Source organism: Acanthopagrus latus, chromosome 6 (genome assembly GCF_904848185.1).
Source record: "Acanthopagrus latus isolate v.2019 chromosome 6, fAcaLat1.1, whole genome shotgun sequence".
Taxonomy (NCBI): domain Eukaryota; kingdom Metazoa; phylum Chordata; class Actinopteri; order Spariformes; family Sparidae; genus Acanthopagrus; species Acanthopagrus latus.
Window position 1 is genome coordinate 13624284 of NC_051044.1, and position 20568 is coordinate 13644851.

The 20568-nt window shown below is 40.6% G+C and overlaps 1 protein-coding gene across 3 annotated transcripts in view; it reads left to right on the top strand.

Moving 5' to 3' along the window:
- trim62.1 (tripartite motif containing 62, tandem duplicate 1) overlaps positions 1-16391 on the top strand; it is a 43832-nt gene extending 27441 nt beyond the window's left edge. For 2 of the 3 annotated variants that reach the window (XM_037101165.1, XM_037101166.1), the window contains exons 3-7: positions 3517-3612; positions 6915-7171; positions 8155-8217; positions 9132-9247; positions 12554-16391. In XM_037101165.1, the coding sequence (XP_036957060.1) occupies positions 3517-3612; positions 6915-7171; positions 8155-8217; positions 9132-9247; positions 12554-13104 (1083 nt within the window). In that variant the 3' untranslated portion in view covers positions 13105-16391. The remainder of the gene's footprint in view (positions 1-3516; positions 3613-6914; positions 7172-8154; positions 8218-9131; positions 9248-12553) is intronic. The other variant, XM_037101168.1, reaches the window with a different exon arrangement.
- The last annotated feature ends 4177 nt before the right edge of the window (positions 16392-20568 follow it).

Genomic DNA, 20568 nt, shown 5'->3' on the forward strand with positions numbered 1-20568 from the left:
ACAGTGTTGTAGTGTTCCCCTAAACTCCTGAAGTAGATGGGAAATTGTTTTATATTTAAAAAACCAACTGAAAAAAAAGAAACATTAAATGGCTCCACACAACTGAGAAGTGTAATCCAAGTTGCCGGAAGCCCAGAGATCCAAAATTGATTTTAAAACATGTTATTTACACCCTTGATGCATGGTTGAGCTCATGCATCCACTTCACTCTGGGTATGGCTAACAATACCGATTACAATTAAGCTTTCACCTTAAAAAATGATCTAAACATATTTTCAGGACAACTTTGGGCCTGACTTGCACCTAATCTAGATATAATGTAAATACCTAAATAACAAAAATATGTTGTTTTGTTTTTTGTTTTTTTTTACGTTAAAACAAGTCCCCATCTACTTCTGTTGATTTCCAATTGTCACTTATTGAATTTTCATTTTTGTGTGAACTTTTCCTTTAAATATGAATGTTTGTCTTGTCTTATGTCTTTACTCTTCTAGGACAGTACACTGAATATCTAGTGGACTAAATGAGACATTTAAGGACGTCATTGTGGGCTTTGGGAATCACTGATTGACATTTTTCCCCATTTCCTGACTCTTTATAGACCAAAACACTCATAAGGTTGGGAATTAATAGGGAACATAATCAACAGATAATCGTTACTCTCAGCTCTAGTTTTCAGAGACATGTGGGTTCATGCTGATACATCCGTCCATTAGCGTGACAGTTGGAAGATTTGAAGTTGCCCTTCCCTGACCAGTCAGTCAGTGAGGCGATGGGCAGCAGCAGGAGAGCGGATGAGCATGTTTTCTCTGCCAGTCTGTCAGTGTTGGTCTATCTCAGTGTGTGGGAACGGCCTTTGACCTGCCGCAGACAAGCATGTAGCGATGAGGCAGAGCGCCTGCTGAGCCTGCCGCACTCCTATCATTAGCATGTAGAGCCATGCTCCCCCACTGCACCAACCATTGTTTTCCACTGTTTCTGTCCCTGACAAGAAACATGCTTCATCTTCGTCAACCCACGTCTACTCCTTTTTAATTTAGCAGCTATTGATCAAGGTCAAGGGTTTTCAAATGCATCGCAAATTGATGCACAGCTTATTTTTCGCTCTATAGTATCATATATAGTAAGGTGTCAAAACCTTAATTTCCCCCTGGTAGTCTAAATGGTTTTATTATTATGTATTTTTCCTTTCGGTGGAGCTCTTCTGTGCCATTTATTTCAGCTCAGTAGCTGACTGATGGTTGTTTTCTTTGCCCCGCTAAGCTGACAGCTCCATTTGGTGGATTTTTAGCCATGGTTGGTGTTCAGGAGGGTGACACTTTGTGGATCACAGACAAAGTGATGCACAGGTTACATGAGCAACGAGATCAGCAGCAGGGGTTGGCATAATGGAGGAGTTTGAAATAAATGAGGCTTGTGCCAGGTTGTTTCCTTTTGATAAAAATCCCAGAGCAGATAAAATGATGCCATTTTTACTGCCACAGATATCCTGTCATTTTATGGAGGAGGTTTTTCTGCAATGCACAGTGTCTGTTCCATTTGAAGCTGTGTTGTGGATGATGTTGATTTGTATGTTTCAACTTGAGGCTGATTTGTTTGTCTGTATTGAATGCATTGGCATAATTCCCCTGATGCTCAGTTTTGTCCTTTTTATAAAATTGAGTTAAGGCAAAGCTTTTTTTAATGAGCTGAAATCCAGCCTCTGTGGATAGTTACCAGAATGCTGTTTAACCACCTCAAAGACTTTCAGGTTTTAACAATCAGATCCATGATGCAATGTATGTTTGTACCCTTTTGATTACCAGTTTCTTCTGAATGTTATTGTTCATTGCAGTAAAAGAAGTACATCCCCTGCATACCTTGGGGTGATACCTAGCCCACGCCCTATTGAAAGCTTGTTTGCCAGAATGTGTCAGCAGGGCTGTAGCTATCAGTTTCATTGATTAATCTGCCAACTACTTTCACAATTAATCAGTTTCACTATTTAGTCAATAACATGTCAAAATATCGTTATAACTGCTCACTATACTGCCCCAGAGCCCAGAGTGACATCTTCAGATTGCTTCTTCTGTCAAACTGTCCAACCAACCATGTTTTTTGGTTATAGATCAGGTCACTTTGTCTTTGGTTTTGTGGAAAACCCTCAAAGTTAAATAATGTAATCTGTAATCTTCAACTTTATTCATCACTGAAGATCGGTTGGTTTTTCTGCACAAAGTACAACATAAAACCAATCAACAAACATGAAAGAACAATGAACAAGCATGATGAGAGCATACCAGTGTAAAGTGTTTTTTCATGTGGTCTGCATCATCTGTTTGTTTCCAGCATCTTTTTAGACACTTCGTTCATAAAAGATTCTTCTTGTCTTCACTGTTTTTTCATCTGGAACAACCATAACTTCAAACATCATATTTTTTCTTTATTTTGGTTAATGAGCGAATATTTTCTGAAATAATAACATCCTCATCTGCCTGGGCGCTACTATGTGTTTTGTGCAAATTACCAAATGTTAGCGTGCTAAAAATGCTAAACTAAGACTGTGAATATGGTGACCCTGCTACACATCCGCATTTTAGAATTATCATTGTGAGCATGTTGGCATGTAACGCATACACCGTGGTGTATAGTCAAGGAGCTACTTCTTCTTCAACCTTGTTTGATAACACATTGGATGCCCCCGTGACAGCAAGGCTGTCATGTAACCCATAAAGTTTTTATATTCACAAGAGCCAACATGTTTCCCATCAACAGATTAAAGTTTGGGAAAGAACTCTCCTCCTGCTGATTCTTTGGTATTTACTCAGCATGAAAACATCAGCTGAGAGCTGATTAATAAGTGCAAAGCTGTACCTTGAGTCTTGTACCCACAGTTCTTTGCACATTTGTATAAACAAGTTTCTACCTAATGGAGGCCGTCTGCTGAACCACTTCTGTCCTAAAAGCTAAATCTGAGAGCGCCGGTGTTGTTGGCACAGGGGACCCACATAAAAACTCCCTGCCATTCGTGACAGCAGCGGCTCCTACAGAGCCTCTCTGCTGCCTTGGGGAGACTTGGAGATGGCTGAGCGGTGCAGGTTCTGCCAGCATGTGCCTGACTAGAGATGAGACCCAGTTTTCTCTGACATACACACCCCAACATCTCCAGAGATTTAATTTTATCTCTTTCATATCTCGCTCTCCATCTGCCTTGCTTGTTTTGTTGCTGAGGCCTAAATCTTTGCTGCCTTGTTGTTCCTGAGCAGAGAGAGCTGTTACACAAATAATACAATTTAAATAATTATAATAGAAGGTAGAGTTGCACAAATATCTGCCTGCCAGATATATTTGTTGTATTTTTACGTAACTGTTATTGAGACTTCATTTGAGCAAAGAGGAAGTGAGGGGTTTCTTTAAGTGTCATAGAATATTTAACAAAATCCTTCAAACAGCATTCTGTTGTACTGTTATATTGACTTCCAATAACTTATAACTGACCTGTTGTTTGTTGTTGTTTGTTGTTTTGTTGTGTTGCAGAGGGAGATGAAAGAGCAGCTGGCCACCCTGCAGGACAGTGAGAAGGGACACACTGAGGCCCTGCAGCTCCTGCAAAGACAACTTACTGAGACCAAGGTAGTGAAACATTACAGCATTTTTCATAGAACAGTCCTCTTATGTAGAGCTACACCAGCGGAAATCATTCAGGTGCATAAAGCAGCATCTTAGAATTGTTGTCTTTATTTGTGTTGTTGATAAAAACGTCAGAAAATACTGGATACATGGCCATTCCAGAGCCTAAAGTGGAGTATTAGTACCAAAACATTCAGTTCACGACAATATGCACAAACCAATTAGTAAGTGTTCTAAAGACTTAAAAGAATTATTTGAGCTGAAACAGTTTGCTGATAAAGTAGAAGGAATTCATCAACATCTATTTTTATTGTTGATTGACATATATTCCCAAGATTCAGCTTCTTAACTGTGAACATTTGCTTTATTAATGTAGTATTTGATATCAGACTTAATGTATTTGGTTGGGCTGCATCAACATTTATTTTCTCTGCTGATTATTTTCTAGATTAATCATTTATATATAGTATGTCAGAAAATGAAAATCATGTTTTCGGATGTCTTGTTTTATCTAATCAAGAGTTTAAAAGGAAAAGACAATCCTTAAACTGTCGTAAAATATTTCAGCTCTAATCCTTTTGTTTTGGTCTGTTGGTTGAACAAAGAAACCCCCAAAATCACATCACATCCTCGACTTAATGAAAGTGTGAAGACCATTAATCGTACTTTTCTGATATTTTACTGACAGAAATGTTAATTGAGTAATACCGAAATGAATGTCAGAATTCCCATTTTAATATAACAAGTAATTAATTATACACCAACAAATGTCAAGGGAAGTCAGCTGTATCAGAATCCCATGGATATTCAGAGAAACAAAGCATCCTTGTTTGCATCTTAAGCAATTAAATGGAGACAGTAATGTTCAGCTAGTAGATGAAGTTCTTATAGAAAAACCGTCTGGAAATAACGGAGAGGTCTGTTTAACGTGTGCAGTCATTCAGTCACTGATTATCCGTCTTTTCCTCCAAACTGATTTAGATTGACAGTTAAATTCCGACAGGTAAATTGGTTTATTGAGCGGCTGTTTAGTCTTGACACCTTGTTTTAATCAGCGGACCATGAGCATCCACTCAATATGTCAGCCCTCAAGACACACACACACAAACACACACATACACACAAACATACACGTCTCCTCTCTCTCCTGTGTGCCATCGAAGCTATTGACCAAGAAAAGGTCTTGCAGGCAATATCGCAGCTGTCAGCATTATTTGTCATTTCAGTGGCACGTTCCCCTTCCTGTTCTTTTTGTACATGCTGTCTGATGTCGCAGCGTTACTCCTCTGTCTTCCTGAGTTCTGCACCGCAGGACCCTCAGCTGCCAGAGAGCCCAGCCCCTGTCAATTTCAGCCTGTCCATCCACTCACTCTGACTGCTAGATTGTATGCCTTTCAGCCGCCCCCACGGCTCATTGGAAATGAGCTGATCTCATTAGATCTACATCTATTTGCACAGAGTGCTCTGCCTGGAAGAGAGCCACCCTGTGACCTCAGTGATCTCTGAAGCATTGAGGTTTTAGATGTAGTTCACTTCTGAGTTTTAGTTTCTTTTTTATTTTCAGTTTTCCATCACAGTTTGTTTAGGTTCAGAACACAGAATTACTTGGTTAGGTTTAGGAAAAGATCAGGGTTTGAGTTAAGATAGACCCTTTTACCAGCTTCACCGTGTACTGTATAATAATTTCTTCCATATGCATATTTTTCAGGTTTCTTTCCCGAGTGTAAGGCTTTTATATTACAAAAAGGTGATTAGTGTGTTGGAATAATGATCCTGGAGCTACATTAATTATGATGATGTAGGAAAAGCCTTAATATTACTTTTTTTTTTTTTTACATATGCTGTAGTATTGCCCAGGACCTGCACACAGTCTTTGATGTGTAAAATCTGTTGTTTTCCCCTTAAATATTAGACTGACCTGCATCTCTGTTCTTGTTCAAAGATTGAGATGAATCCCTGCAGCAGGCTGGCTTTCATTTTAACTGAACGTTCCTGCCTTGCACTCCAATTTGAGTCCTTGGCTCGTGTGTGTGTCTGTCTGAAGGATAGGCATTGTGTCCTATTCACATACCCACCGGGGATTCGCTTCATAATCACATGCTTCCCTGAAAGGTAGCCAGCCTCCTGTCTCCAAGGGCTGCAGACACCCTCTTAGTGCCATCACATCCTGCTGGGCCAAGGCAACAGACACGTCACTAAGAGACTGATAGGTGGGCTGCTGCAGTCCTCCCCGTCCTCCTCCGTACCATCAGTTTTCAATTCCTAACTAGGCAGGAGGGCTGCGATCCAGCTCATTTAATGTCATAGCTCTCACGCTTGCCTGAAATAGTCATCTGAAAAGTTCCCACAGGCAGAGCAAGAATACCTTCCCTGTGTTCCCTGAAAAAACAAGAGGAACGGGCCTGCTGTGTAATTAAACCTCAGAACACAGTTCCTGAATCCTGCTCCTCCTAAAAAGATCAGAGGAGTGGCTGATATTCCCAACAGAGAAAATAAACAAGTTTCATCTGAAAATCTTGTTTGGATCAATTTCGCTGTAAGTCAGTAGTCATTAATTTTCTCTTGTTCTGAAGCAGCTCTTTGATGAAGAGACGCTTGGTTTTATTTTGAATCTGTGTACAAACACAACTTCAGCTTTTACTCTTAAAAAATGAATGTCAAGGGCAGACGGGGGAACTTTCAACTAAATGTCTGAATAAAGCCCAGTCTTTGTTCCTCAGAAGCTTCAATCTGAAAGACTCCTGCTCTCTCTGTGCGATTTTTTAACACATCACACCCTTTTGTTCTGTCTCAGACACTCAGACTGCTCAGACTCAGATGATTCATTCTCTTTGATGTCCAGCTTCCTATTTTTTCTCTTCAGCTACAAACCAGTTTCTTTACTCTTCAGCTCCCAGTCTGCTGTCCCTCGCAAACTGTCTGCCCACCAGTCGTAATATCAGCCATCTTCAGACACAGGATGTCCTTTGGGATGCCCTCCTCTGTCATCTTATTAGAGTCATTTCTGTTACCGTGTGCTTTGTTTCTCCTCGCTAAGTCAATATAAATTACTTATTTGCCTCAATGGACAGCTGTACACACACTGTTCTCAGAGAGCCACTTAAGTCGATATGTGTAAAAAGCTAAATCAGTGAATGAATGTTAATGTGATTTAATGACTCTTGTCTAATTAAGAGTCAAACTATTGTGACTGAAACACTCAACAAACACAGCTAACTACAGTACAAAGTCTATTTCACAGTCTCATAATTGCAGCTATAAATAGCCTGGCAGAGGTTTAACCTTTTTTTTCCTCTTACTTTCAGTCCTCTGCCAAGAGTCTGCGTGCAACTATCGGCGATGCCTTTGAGCGGCTCCACCGCTTCCTGCGCGAGCGTCAGAAGAGCATGCTGGAAGAGCTGGAGATGGACACAGCCCGCAAGCTGGCTGACATCGAGCACAAGATCCAGTGCTATAGCCAGCAGCTACGCGACGTCAAGGAGGGCATCCAGATCCTGCAGGAGCGCCTTAACGAGTCGGGACGACACGACTTCCTGGAGGGCGTGGCCGTCACATCTGAGAGGTGCTTCACTTGCCTTGAGTTTACTGAAACAGTCTTGGTATTGTGATATGGAGGACTACAACAGTCAAAATCAAACACCAAATTAGATGAAGTGTTGATATGGGTCTTCAAGAGTTAACAAAAACCTGATTCATCTAGATACAAAAGTGTGTACATTTATTTTCTTAATGGACTATAGTGACGATATAGAGGACTGAAACAGTCAAAATTAAGAAGTAAATAGACATTTTTGTTAATAAATGTGTTTATATGCTAGTAAATGCACCAAGGATACTTTTTAAGATAAATGTAGGGGTTGATTAATCAATTAATTGATGTTAATATTAATTCTCTTCGTATTAAAGCACCTTTTTATTTACTTTCCCCCTTATTGACATATTGAGGCAGAAATGCATAAAGAAATGAAAAAAATAATACAATGAAATAGAAAGTTAATGAATAAGAAAATTAATATAAGAAAAAAGGAAAATTGATAGCAAAGCAAATTAAAGCAGAAACATATTTACATTTGTCACACTTAAGTTAATTAATGTCAAAATGTTTTATTTTTGGTGCATGGTGTGTATTTATTGAGCCATTTATGTATTTACTGTTTCAGATCTCCATAGTGCACTGCCTTGTCCTTTTATCAACTCTTGAATTCCCATAGCAACACTTAATATAACCGTAATTTATTACATTTTTTAAAATAATAATAATTTTAAAAAAAGCTCAGAGCATGCTTGATGTTTTCTCTCCTCATTCAAAATGTAAGGTTGCTTACATTTTGGACAAAGTGCAGATTTGAGCAACAGCGTAGGCTAATCCCTGAACAGATGGCGCTCTAGGCCTGAAATAAACCAGCTGCAGTGTTTAATCTGTGAGGGGTACTTGAGGACGGTTTAATTGAACAGTTTAATATCTTGGAGCAGAGTAATGAGGTTGAATGTAGAGCTAACAAGAATGACACAATCAAATGTTATGTCATCTTTTTTATAAAATAGATTTGATGGACAAGCGGTGAAGATCAATGCAATCTACTCAGCTGAGCAGTCCCAAGAGACAAAGTAGGGCTCTGTATCAACTACCAGTACTTTTGTTTTATAGTACCAAATTGTATTGACTGTCACATAAGACATCAAAAGCTGTCAAATATTAAGTTCCGGTTCAGATTCTGAATCAGGTTCACTTGTCAGATTTCTTTGATCTACGTTAGGTGTCCAGCAACATTTTTTTTTTTCTTTATCAACATTTTAAGACTTATTTTGTTAAGTCAACATTTAAATACTGGTAGAAAAATCTGTTTGTGTTCCTAAACTTCCAACAATAAATTTATCTCATATTTTTATAAGCTATTATAAAACCACAAGCAGTTCCGTTTTTTTTTTTTTTTTTCATAGTGGGATAGGTTAGCTAGTTGAACCTACATCACCTTTATTTTATTAAATTCATGTTTCTGTCCTCATTCAAGCTGAGTCATCAATAATAAGTACATATCTTGCAGGATATGAATGCATTTTTGGGATAGATATGATTTATTTTTTATGTATACCAAGATATTAACTCTTTTTTTTTTTTAAATCCTTACACATTGAATAACTTGATGTTTCTGTATAAGTGTGTGAAGTTTCAACACAGTTATCAGTTATTTTCATGTGAGAAACCCACTCAGTATCTTCCCAGGACTACATGTAGGAGTGCACTGAGTGATTCATGTGGGGGTTCATATTGAATCATAGAGTAATGGTGTTAAAGCTGAACTGCCCCCTCTGCCTCCATCCTCCCTCTGATACATTCATCTCTGTTGCCAGAGATTCATGAGGCAGTTTATAAATCGTTAAATGTCAATAATGCCACATTTCTACAACACAAACCAGAATTAGCACTTGAATCCTCAACGTTGTGGGTTGAACAACACGCAGTATTGTTTTGGAAAAGCTAATTGGTTTCAGACCCTTATTGATCTGTTTTTCTGTGGCAGGATTAAAGGGAAGATACATGAGACCAATCTGACATATGAAGACTTCCCGACATCCAAGTACATGGGGCCCTTACAGTACACAATATGGAAGCTGCTCTTCCAGGATATCACGCCAGGTATGTGAAGATGACTAGAGCATGAGGTGTATGTAACTTAAACCTGCTGGTTGGTTTTCAACTGTGTGTTACCTAGTTTCAAACACAGCTAGTGTAAAAGAAATGATTCAACAAATATGCACATATGTTCTTTTTGCAGAGTTAATTGAGAAGATTGATACCACACGTCCATCTGTTGAATAGAATTCTACAGATCAGTTAAGCTTCGTGTAAAGACTGGAAACAGGGAAACCGCTAGTCTGAAAGCCTATCTCCTCACTAAAATCCACGTAACACCCTTTAACATCTGGCTTCTCGCATCATGGCCAAGGATAAATACCCCCTTTGGCCATCAAAGGACGATTGGATTGAGCTCTCAACGAAATGTACCTTTTCCTTACTACAACAGTGCTGCAACAGACTACGATCTGATCAATATGTGCAGTTCTGGGGAAAAAAAGACTATACACTGTACTGATTGTAACCCGCTGTCTGTGTTGCCCATATCAACCCTTATTTTTCCATTTTTCTTTTGTTTTAACCAGAAAACAGCACCAAAAATAAAGTTACAAAAATGAATTAACGAACTGATATGTGTATGACGTGAACATGACTGTCCGGGAAAAAACAGAAGGGCAAACTTGTATCTGGCAATGAGAGAGGAGTAAATCACCTATTTAAGTCTCTATCTGTATTGAAGTGGAGTTTGTGTGGTTTTCCCAGTAGTTACATGGCAATCTGTTTTGTAGCAGGGTGCAGTGACATAAACAAGACAGAATGGGTTAATCGGCAAGCTTTAGATTTTTAAATCTGGACTGGGCCATACAAGCTGTTTTTCCCTGTTTCCAGTCTTTATGCTAAGCTAAGTTTACCATCTACCTATCTGTATACTTGGATTTAACAGACAGCGAGGAGTCCAAAAAGGCTGTTCCTTTAAAAACAGGCTTGGTATCTAATTATCCTCCAGCTGTTGACTGTTTGACTTCTAAACATGGAGTGCACAAACTAGTCGAGCCTTGCATTAGGATTCTGGGATCCTTTGGGCTTTTTCTTCCTAAATGGAGGAAAAACATTGGTTGGGCCTAGAGGGCAGTGAGATGCACGTCTGTGTTTCATGGTGCCAAGAGGAGCATGACTCCCTCTTCCCTCCAGCCATCACTCACTCACAGGAGATCATTTAAAATAATGTGCTGAGGAACTTCTTACTCCCTCAATCAATTCTCCCACTGCAGCCTGCTGCCCACCGAGGGGAGGCCACGCGATTTTTTTCTTTGGCCTCCCTTGACTGGCTGCCAAATGGAACAATTGGTTACGATCCATCACCAGCGGTTGCCAGAGACAATATAAAGACATTCCTCCCATCATCTCTCATCCCTCGCTTTCACTGATGGGTTAGCAGGAATAACTACCAGACGCTTCCCACACCCCTCGCTCTCGTGTTCAAAAGGAAAAATGGTTTCTCGTCGTGTGTGTGTGTGTGCGTGTGTGTGTGCGCACTGGTTTCTCTCTCTGACACAGAGAGGCACTCAGGTTATGAAAGTTTAATGACTTGATTGTAACAAACACTGGAGATGTCATTGAGCGGAGAAGTCGTTGTCCTGTCTGCTGGCTGAGCGACAGACATTTCACCTCCATTTATCCCAGCTGATATAAATAGAAAGAATCCAGAAAAAATTTTTTTTTGCTCTTTCCTTCGTCTCATTTATGTGAAAGAAAACAAGGCTTTACTGTTACTGTGATCCGGTTCTTTAATAAGCACACATGGGTGCATATTCTCCTCCCTAAAACCACAAACAACCTCCTACTAACCTGGAGCCTGTGGAGCGAACTGGAGCCGCTCCTCCCATCGCTGTAATTACTTCTTTGCTGTATTGTTTTGCCACTTTGCGTGGTCTGATACTTGCTCAAATGGAGCTATCCTATCAGACTCTGGAGAGCACTTGACTTTGAAGACTGTGTTTAATGCATGAAGGTAGAAAACAAAGTATAAAAAATGTATCATGGTGTGCTCACAGTCACACTCGTTGCACAACTCCATGTTTCAGTTTCCTGGAATAAGAGTGGAGCAGCAGTAGGGCGTGCCGTATAATACCGAGCCATCAGTCATGTTTTACCGCAGGGCAGTGTGTTGATCACCTCTTCTAACTCTTGCCGTAGTGATATATAGACTGCAATATCTCCACCAGGTTGTTGGTCTTAAAGGTACAGTTCAACCACGTTACAAAAAAAAATCTCGCAACTCTGGTGGTATGTCATCAGGGATCTGAGCCTTGAGGAGCTGGTTTAATTGGTCCGGGTTTTGAGATATCTGTCTTAGCTGGAAGAGAAATGTTCTATCATAAAAATTAACACTAAAATGATCAGATATTAGAGCAGTTATTGTTAGAATAATGTCTGTTCTCACACAATAGGAAGCCGGCTCATAATCTGCATGAAAACATTTAAAGGAGCACTGTGTAGTTTCAGAGAAGAAATTCAGAATTTTGATATTTATGATATTAGAGATATTAAGGACAATAAGGTCCCCAGAACACTGTGTGAAGCTAGAAAGGTAAAACAATATGAGATTGTGTTTTGCTTTAAGGTCAGGTTGTTTATTTAGTTTATCCATGACAACAAAAAAAGTTTATTTTGTTTGTCTAAGCATAAAACAATTAGTAAACATAGATCTTTCTCTCCTGATTAAAATTTCTTCCCCCAAACTATATAATGCACCTTTAAGGCCTTAAGCTAAGCTAATTAAATAAATACATTCAATTAGTGGTGCATTGTAAACAAAATGACCACAATAAATCGAGCATTCTTTGGTGAATGGTTTCACAAATCACTTTCGTCATCAGAGCCTAAATATTGCTTGACTGGCTGTAAAGACGTCACTTGGCAGAAAACATAAAGACATAAAAAACATTTTCTGTGACCTTCTGGTCTGTTTTCAGTATATATTTTCCCAGACAGTCGATTATTTTCAACCCATTGCCTGTGATGAAATCTTTTCACTGGTAGCGATCATTTCATAACCTTGACCCCACCTCTCTTGTGAAGTGCCTGAGCAGCTGGGGCGTATTTACTTACTGCCTCAGCATAAAACTGTTCACACAGCACCTGCAATGATAAAGAAGAATGAGCTGCTGAGAATGACACTGCAGTCCTTGCTTTTCTGTTTGTCCAAGCTCAGTTATAACACAGTGAATGTTTGTTTTGTTTTATCACACAAACTCATGACCAGCTTGTTTCTCTCCACGGTGTTAAATCTCATAGTGAAATAAATGCTGATCCCAGGTTCTAAAACTGTCTCCTACTTTGTCTCCCTTTTCTTGTTCTCCTCAGTGCCAGCAGCGTTGACCCTCGACCCCATCACAGCCCACCAACGACTGATACTCTCAGACGACTGCACCATAGTAGCCTATGGCAATCTCCATCCGCAGCCCCTGCAGGACTCCCCACGCCGCTTTGATGTGGAAGTGTCTGTTCTGGGGGCAGAGGGCTTCGTGTCAGGTGTTCATTACTGGGAGGTGATGGTGTCAGAGAAGACCCAGTGGATGATTGGTGTGGCCCACGAAACGGTCAGCCGCAAGGGCAGCATCCAGATCCAGCCCAGTCGCGGCTTCTACTGCATCGTTATGCACGACGGGAACCAGTACAGCGCCTGCACCGAGCCTTGGACCCGCCTCAACGTAAAGAGCAAGCTGGAGAAGGTGGGGGTGTACCTGGACTACCCCAAAGGCCTGCTCATCTTCTACAATGCAGACGACATGTCCTGGCTCTACACCTACCGAGAGAAATTCCCTGCAAAGGTCTTCCCTTACTTCAGCCCGGGCCAGAGCCACGCCAATGGCAAGAACGTGCAGCCACTGCGGATCAACACTGTACGCCTTTAATAGCTTCACACATCTGTGGTCACAGTTGTCCTGACAGATGAATTCATCATAGGTGTGTTCACGGGGCTTGTGTAGGTTTCAAAAGATGTTCAAGAAATCAGTTAAAAAAAATGTTTAATAGGGTGTTTTGAAATGTTAATTTCTTTCTGTTCAGTAAAGAATTGTGCTCGATGTTGCTCTTAAAACCTGCGCTGTTTTATGTGACTTGAAACAACCGTACGATAATGGCCTGCACTTGAGCCTCATTCCGCAACTTTACATGAAATGATGACACTAAATGGAGACAGAAGGACCCCCTGGGCTCCTCTTGGGTCTGTGGCAGTGATGTAAAAAGATAAGAGAAGTGATTTCCCCCCTCTCAAAGTGACTGTCCCAGGCCCACCTTGCACACTCCCAGGGGGGCACCAATCTCCTCATCAAGTTCCAGACTTGTCAGACTTGACGTCCACTCTCTGTCCAGTCAAGCGGACACTGAAGACCGGCCACTTGTCTTCTCTGTGCTGTACAGTTGGCTTAGCTTTGTTTGTGGAAACGTGATTGACAGCATTCAGCTCCTTTGTAATTTTTTTTGGCTTTTGTTTGGCCAGAAATCCACCCTGTTTGAGACCATGATCCCCTGCAGGTCACATCCACATATGTCTGTTCAGTGTTTTATCATAGCAGGGGGTAGTTATTGCTCTATGTCCACCAGTGAACCATGACACATAAAACAAACACAATGAATCAAAAAAATAGTGGAAAAAAAGCTGCCCATTTCTATCGACTGCACAGTCCTGCCCACATGTGGTAGGCAAGTCTGGAGGTGGAGGTTGACCAGAAAGGTGCTGCTATTGGTGGAGTAACAACTTGAGTGTTTGAGTATAAAGAGTAGAAAGGATTAAAAGGAATAAATCACTTATCGTTCTGACTTGTTTAAGTTTCTGCTCTTTTCCCCCAAACCCCAAACTGCAAACCTTCAGCAAATATTCTGTTTTTGTCCACTTCAGTGTTTTTTAGTCGTTCTTCACCCCAATTCAAAAATGCATATTTTTCCTTGTAACTGCGGTGCCATTTTTCTACTCCTGTTTGTTTAAGTCGAATTGGCGAGTTTTGGAAATTTATGTTATAGAGTTGTCTGCCTCATCTTGAACAGAATAGAACTACATGACTTGTGGTACAAACGGCGAGCTAACTTGGCAAATATGTGTGCAACGATGCACAGAAGTCACGGTGCAGTATGTAGCTTGGTACAAGGGTCACAGTTTGGTACAAGTTCGGTGCACAAGGCTCGAGTTCTGTTCATTTGTATTAAACACACAGTAGTTTAATTACAGTTGTTCCACCTGGACAATAACCAAATTAAGGAAATAAATAATAGCAACTTATTGAAAAGCCACTGTAAACAATGATGTTTGAAGCCCTGATTTACATAAGCTGTTTGTTTGAGTAAACCTCCGGTGCTCTTGAAGCTTGTTCCACATGCGGACAGCATAACACTAAAAGCTGCTTCACCTTGGTGGTTAGTTAATGATGTCATGAGCCTCTCATCCTAGAGTAGATTCACATTTTCTTCTGTGCGTTGATACAGTTGTTGGGTGTAGTATGGTCGAAAGCAATTGGTTCAGACATGAAAGTGCACACAAACAAGGTCTGTGGATTATTTTGACTAACCGGCTCATGATTTCTTGGAAGAGAAATTGCTGTTGAGTCTTTTAAATGTATTGTTTGGGCACTTTGAGCACCACAGTCAGAGTGCGATCAAGTTCCATTACAGTCAAGAGAAGGCAGACATCTCCAAGACGTCTAGATGGATGAATAGCCCTACTGATGAGAGGAAAAATATGTGTTTTATATCTTTGGGGTGAGGATATTAAATCGTGCTGTTTGAGTGAAAGCAAAACTTCTCAAATGTGAAAATCTGAAACGTTATCGATGAAATAAGTGTAACAGAGACAAACTGATCATTTTATTCTAAATCATGTCATTCATGTAAATGAAGTCGAGCTGTATGTTTTGGGAGTTATCTAGAAAAATGATGGATGGATGGACTTCCCTAATATACAATCCCCGTGCGACCGACATTCCCAAGGCTGCTGTTGCATTACATAATCGCAAAATCACTGATAATTCCTCCGAGGCTCACCCATGTTTATTTCTTTGCCCCACGTGCCTCAAGCGCTCTTGTTTATCAGTAGTTGCACACATGTCCTGCAGAATCGGCTCTAAGAGGCTTCGGTCGCCCAGCCAAGTCCAGCATACTGAGAGATGTGTGTGTGTGTCTGTGGGTGGGTGGGCGGTTGATAATGTGCACGGGTGTGTTTTCACAGCCCGGTTTAGCTATAATTTTAAATCCAGCTTTAGTCGTGCTTGATAAAGCCCATCTGGCCTTTAAATCATACCCACGCAGTGGCCAAAAGTGATTATTACAAAATACTTTGAGGTAGAATTTAACAGATTTTCCTTCGGTGAATGAGCAAAAAATTTGATAAAGTCACCTCACCCCTCATCTGCCACTGTACATCTTTGCATTTGTATATGTGTTGTTGTGTGTTGTCTGTTTAAATGAAAATTGGGGCAGTGCCCTTGTTTTTGTAGGATGTGATTCCGGTATATTTGCAGTATGCATACGACGGTCAAATTGTGAGCTTCAGCAAGTTATTCTTGGTCTTTGTTTTAACTTATCGCAGATCTGCAACGGCCTGTTTCCAGAAGCAACTGTTAGTCTGAAAAAAAAAAAAAAACGCTGCTGAAGAAAATCCATGAAAAGTTATTTTTACACCCGTCTGTTTTCTGGGATTTACTCAGCAAATGTATTCGGATAGACTCAGTAAACCTGCTTAGTGAAACAGGATTTATATTAAGATGTTGGAAGATAAAAAATTACTGAATAGTTTTGACAATCAGGACAGAATTTAGTCATTTTGCTTGTCTCTATAAATTAAGCCAGCGGACGCTTTTGTTTGCAGGTTAAAACAGATGCTTCACTTTGACCGCAGTTTGCTGTGTTGCAGACTTCAGTGTGGTCTGCTTCAGTAACCACTCTCTGTTTGAATATTAAGAAGGAGATTATAATGACATGGTGTTGGGTTACTGGTGGTGGTGGTGGTGGTGGTCATGATGCTAATGGTTAAAATTATTACGATGATGATAACTATGACGCTTTTAAATGATGATTATAATGATGATTGTGTCTTTTGATGATGGCAGCTGTGCGCCCGTCATTGTGTGTGAACACACTCTGGTGTTCTTTTGCTGCTGGAGGTTTGTGGGAAATGTTTTAATGTACAATAAATTACTGCTAAAATCAATGTCTTTAACTTTGTCCTGGTTTGGATGTTATTCACACAAAGGATCAGAGCATCAATATAAATGCGGGTCCTTTTTTTCCTCCCCTATGCTTGAGTCAAACACGAGTTCTCTGCTTTTATTAAATTTAAAATCTGCATATCCCTCTGCGATGTAGGTAACAAGAGCCAGAAATTGCAGTGGCCTTAGAAGACCTGCACTGGCCCTGACTGAACTGTGCTATATTTAATGTGGATGAGGTCATGTCATGGCCGCTGCCCGGTCCATTTAATGAGGTCTGTAATGGGGCAGATACATATCCAGCATATCAGATTGATTCGTTCCTAGTTTCCGACCTGGGAGCTAATAATGTTGGAGGGGTCACAGGATCATTCATAATTCAAGATGGATGAAAAAAATCATTAATCTGTGACATATAGTGTGTTGATGTGTTAAATTTTCAGCCCTCTCTGGTATTTTTTGAAAGGCTTGATGGTTTAACCTCCTCAGGCCTATAACTGAGAATCCAGTGTGAGGCTGCTGCACCTGATGAGCTAAATGCTAACATCAGCACGCTAAAAACATCACAATAAGTCTGTTTCCACTAAAGTAGTGCCTCAACCCCACCTTTTAATGTCAGATCAGTGTGTTCGAGAGGCTAAGAACCATGTGAGGAGGTAAAAAGTGCTCACAGCTCATATAAAATATAACCTTTATAAGGATCCACAAGTTCACTTGCTTCAATTTCAAGTCTCACAAGTAAAAAAAGAAAGGTTGAGAGGCGCTGCTGTAGAGGACCTACATGTCAATTTGCTTTAATGCTGACGCTGAAGTATCAACTTGAACCTGTCAGAATGAAACATATCTGCAGACGGAAGATTCTTCAGTGATTTGCAGGAGGCCTCTGTCTCTGCCTGTCAGTACCTGCTCCAGTTGAGTATGAGTTTCATGCCAGACATTTCAGTAAAGATGTGCCAGACTCTCGACCCCACTCAGCCATCCAGCCGGGAGGTGTGAGGCTGTGTGCTCCTTTTATTACCCTTCCCTATTTTGGCTATAAGCTGAGGCATCTGCATACCCGCTTTCAATAGGGCCTGTTCTGTTGTGTTCTAATGACACTGGAGCGAGTGCGTTGCGATATAGAGTCGAGATCTGAGTCATACACTGCGTCAGAAACCCAGATAGTTACATTATTGTGTGACCCTGCTGCGTCTTTCGTTTACCACCTCAAAGCAGTTGAGCCTCGTTGCATCATGATTGCAGCTGTTCCACAACAAACTGAGCAGTTTGTAGCAGAGTGCTTCCTTTTTTTTCCTCTTTTTTTTTTTTTTTTCCCTCAGCTGACCCTCAGGACAACAAGTCGCGCATTATCCTCAGCTCTGATTCAGGGGAACTCTTCTCCTCTCCCTCCTGTGATAGAGACATTTTTATCCGAGGAGAAGGTGTCCGTCCTGTAATCGACATATTCAGCCGAGGGGGGGAAAGACTCCATTTAAAAGTCACTGAGCTCTCCTTTGAGAGACCCGTATCTGATTCCAGTCTGATGTGGCCCTCCTGAGGCAGCAGTGTGAGCTTTGTAATCTCGTCAGTGATGGAAGAAAGCAGAAATGAAGGCTCATTCCTTCCATCACTTACAGCTAAAGAACATGAGCTGCAGCTGTATTGCCAGTGGCACGAACAGATCTGCCAGCTTGTATAATACTACACGCTCTGGAATTATGCATTAGGTTAAATATAGTTTGGGGTTACGGACTGTACAGTTACAGTGAAAACAAATAGGTTTCTGAGCTGAAATGATCATGGATTTCTGTAATCGGTTGAGGGACAGAAAATTAATTTAGTCATTCAAGTAATTCATGTTAAAAAACACAAAACTTCTTTGATGCTCCAGCTTGTCAAAAGTGAGAATTATTTGACTTCTTCTCTTTCATATTCTTGAAAATAAGATAGATTTGAGCTTTGAACTGCTGGTTTAACAAAACAAGCAGCCCGAAGTTTCCAAACTGGACTCTGAAAATCTGCGACAGTCATTGTTCCTTTCAGCCTTCATCAGCTAACTGAAACTGACTTCAGTGTTAAAGTTGCAGCCCTACGCTATCTTGTGTTCATGATGTATCTAAGTTGTACGTGGAGGCAACTGGACTCGAGTTTCTTGAAGACCTTTCCTCACCTCTCATCCCAGAGGCGTCTTCGGTTCTAACGGACCAGTTGGCAGGCTTTGAACCCTGTGGGCGCGGAGTTCTTGAGGTCACATGTGAGTTACGAGTTTCAGGGTCAGGAACCCTGACACTCAGTAACCCTGAGCACAGTCGCCTCCGTATGCCTCATGACCTGGATGACTGACTGTCTTCGCCAATGTGTCCATGATGGTGGACCTGATCAGATTGCACTTTCTGATTCTGTGCATATATGGCACATAACATGATACACAATATAAACCTCAATATTTGTATCTACTCAAGAGCACCTAATAAATGCTCAAACTAGGTGAGAAAATCACGTTCATATATCATAACCGTACTGGAACAATACAACGATAGAACAGGTCTGTAATGCTGGAGTTAAAACCAGGACAAGACAAAAGTTATGATGCATCACGATATAACCTTGTGCAAAATCTAAGGCAATGTACATTCAAAGTCCAAACTTTGGAACACTTGCATGAATACCTCCATCTTTAGTAGGTTGTAAACTGTTCCTACACTGTTCCTGAAATGAACAGAAACTGTGCTGTGAAACTTAAGGCTTCAAGATTTTTTAATATGAGACCTGAAAGCAAAAAAAAGAAAGAAGTCAAATGAAGGTGAATCAGTAGATCATTCATCTGGCTGGTGGCAGTTCACAAGGGAAATTACTTGCGCTTCTATACAGCTTCTTGATATTTCTCAGGCCGCCAACACATTTGAGTGAGCTCAATTTAATGAGCCATTAACTTGTAAGTTGAGTGCATCGCTGCTAACGCCATGTTTATTCTTTTTATTAATGTCAGAATGTGTCAGATCTGGTTATAATAATCTATAATCAATCCTATTTGATTATACACTTAAAATATATCCTAATATTTTTTAACCCTTATAAGACTTTTTTGTAGCATTTTTATACATACATTTTGACTTTTTGACTGAGGAGTCAACACAAAATAGCAACAATTTCACACATTTCCTCTTAATGTCATCATAAAAAAAAAAAAATCCTCCAAGACACAAATCAACTGCTTTCATTAACCTTTCGTCCTAAAATAACCCCTGCAGAGGAAGTTGGCCCTTTTTTTTTCATTAAATTTCTCAAAAATCAGAGTGAGCTGCAGTTGAAGTATCTGTGTGCACAACGTAAAAAAAAAAAAAAAAAAAGGCCCTCGTTTGTTTCCTCTGTCCTCCTCATCCCTCTCCTGTCGCATCCTCCCTGCTGGTCTGTTTACATGTCAGCCGGCTGGGAGCTGTTGTTGTACCGCAGTGCCCTCTGGTGTCGACATCTGTGCATCCCCCGCTCGCCTTTTTGGACCGGCTACAAACTCTTGTCACTTCAGGGTGCGTGAGCACATTTCTTCCCGCCACAGCTTCTGTCTCTACATGCGAGCTGGCAGTAAACCCAGACTTCTGCATGTTGTGATACGTTCCTTTAACTCTGCAGTCACACAATACCCGGGCCAACTCATATTTCTTTGTGTCGGTACACAGGAGCAACATGCCTCAATTTGATTGTTTGGTTTACAGAAATGGCCATTTTGGCGAAAAGTGTTGGATGGCCGTCTAGCTGCGCTTTAAGAGAACGCCCATGTACAAGGCTACAGACAGTTAGCTTAGCTTAAAGAGAGGACCAGCTAACAGCATCCAACTTCTAGTTAGCACTTCTAAAGCTCACAAGCTAACAGATGTAATTGTAATTAAGTGTATTTGAACTTAGTGTAGTTAATGTTGATTTGTGAGTTTAGCCTGATTTTGTTTCCTTGAGACAGAGCGCTGTTTCGCCCCGTTTTTCAGTCTTTGTGCTCGGCTAAGCTAACTGGCTGTTGGCTGGTGGCCTTGATCGGTTCAGATACGGGAGAATTTACCCTCTTTTGGCCTGGAAGAGTTATATCAACAAAACAGACAGTCTTTGGTGGACCTGTTACAACTGATTGTTGATGATGACCGATGCTAGTTTTTTTAGTTTTTTGTTTTAAAAAAAGGCTGATGTAGTAATGATTGCTTAGAGCATGAA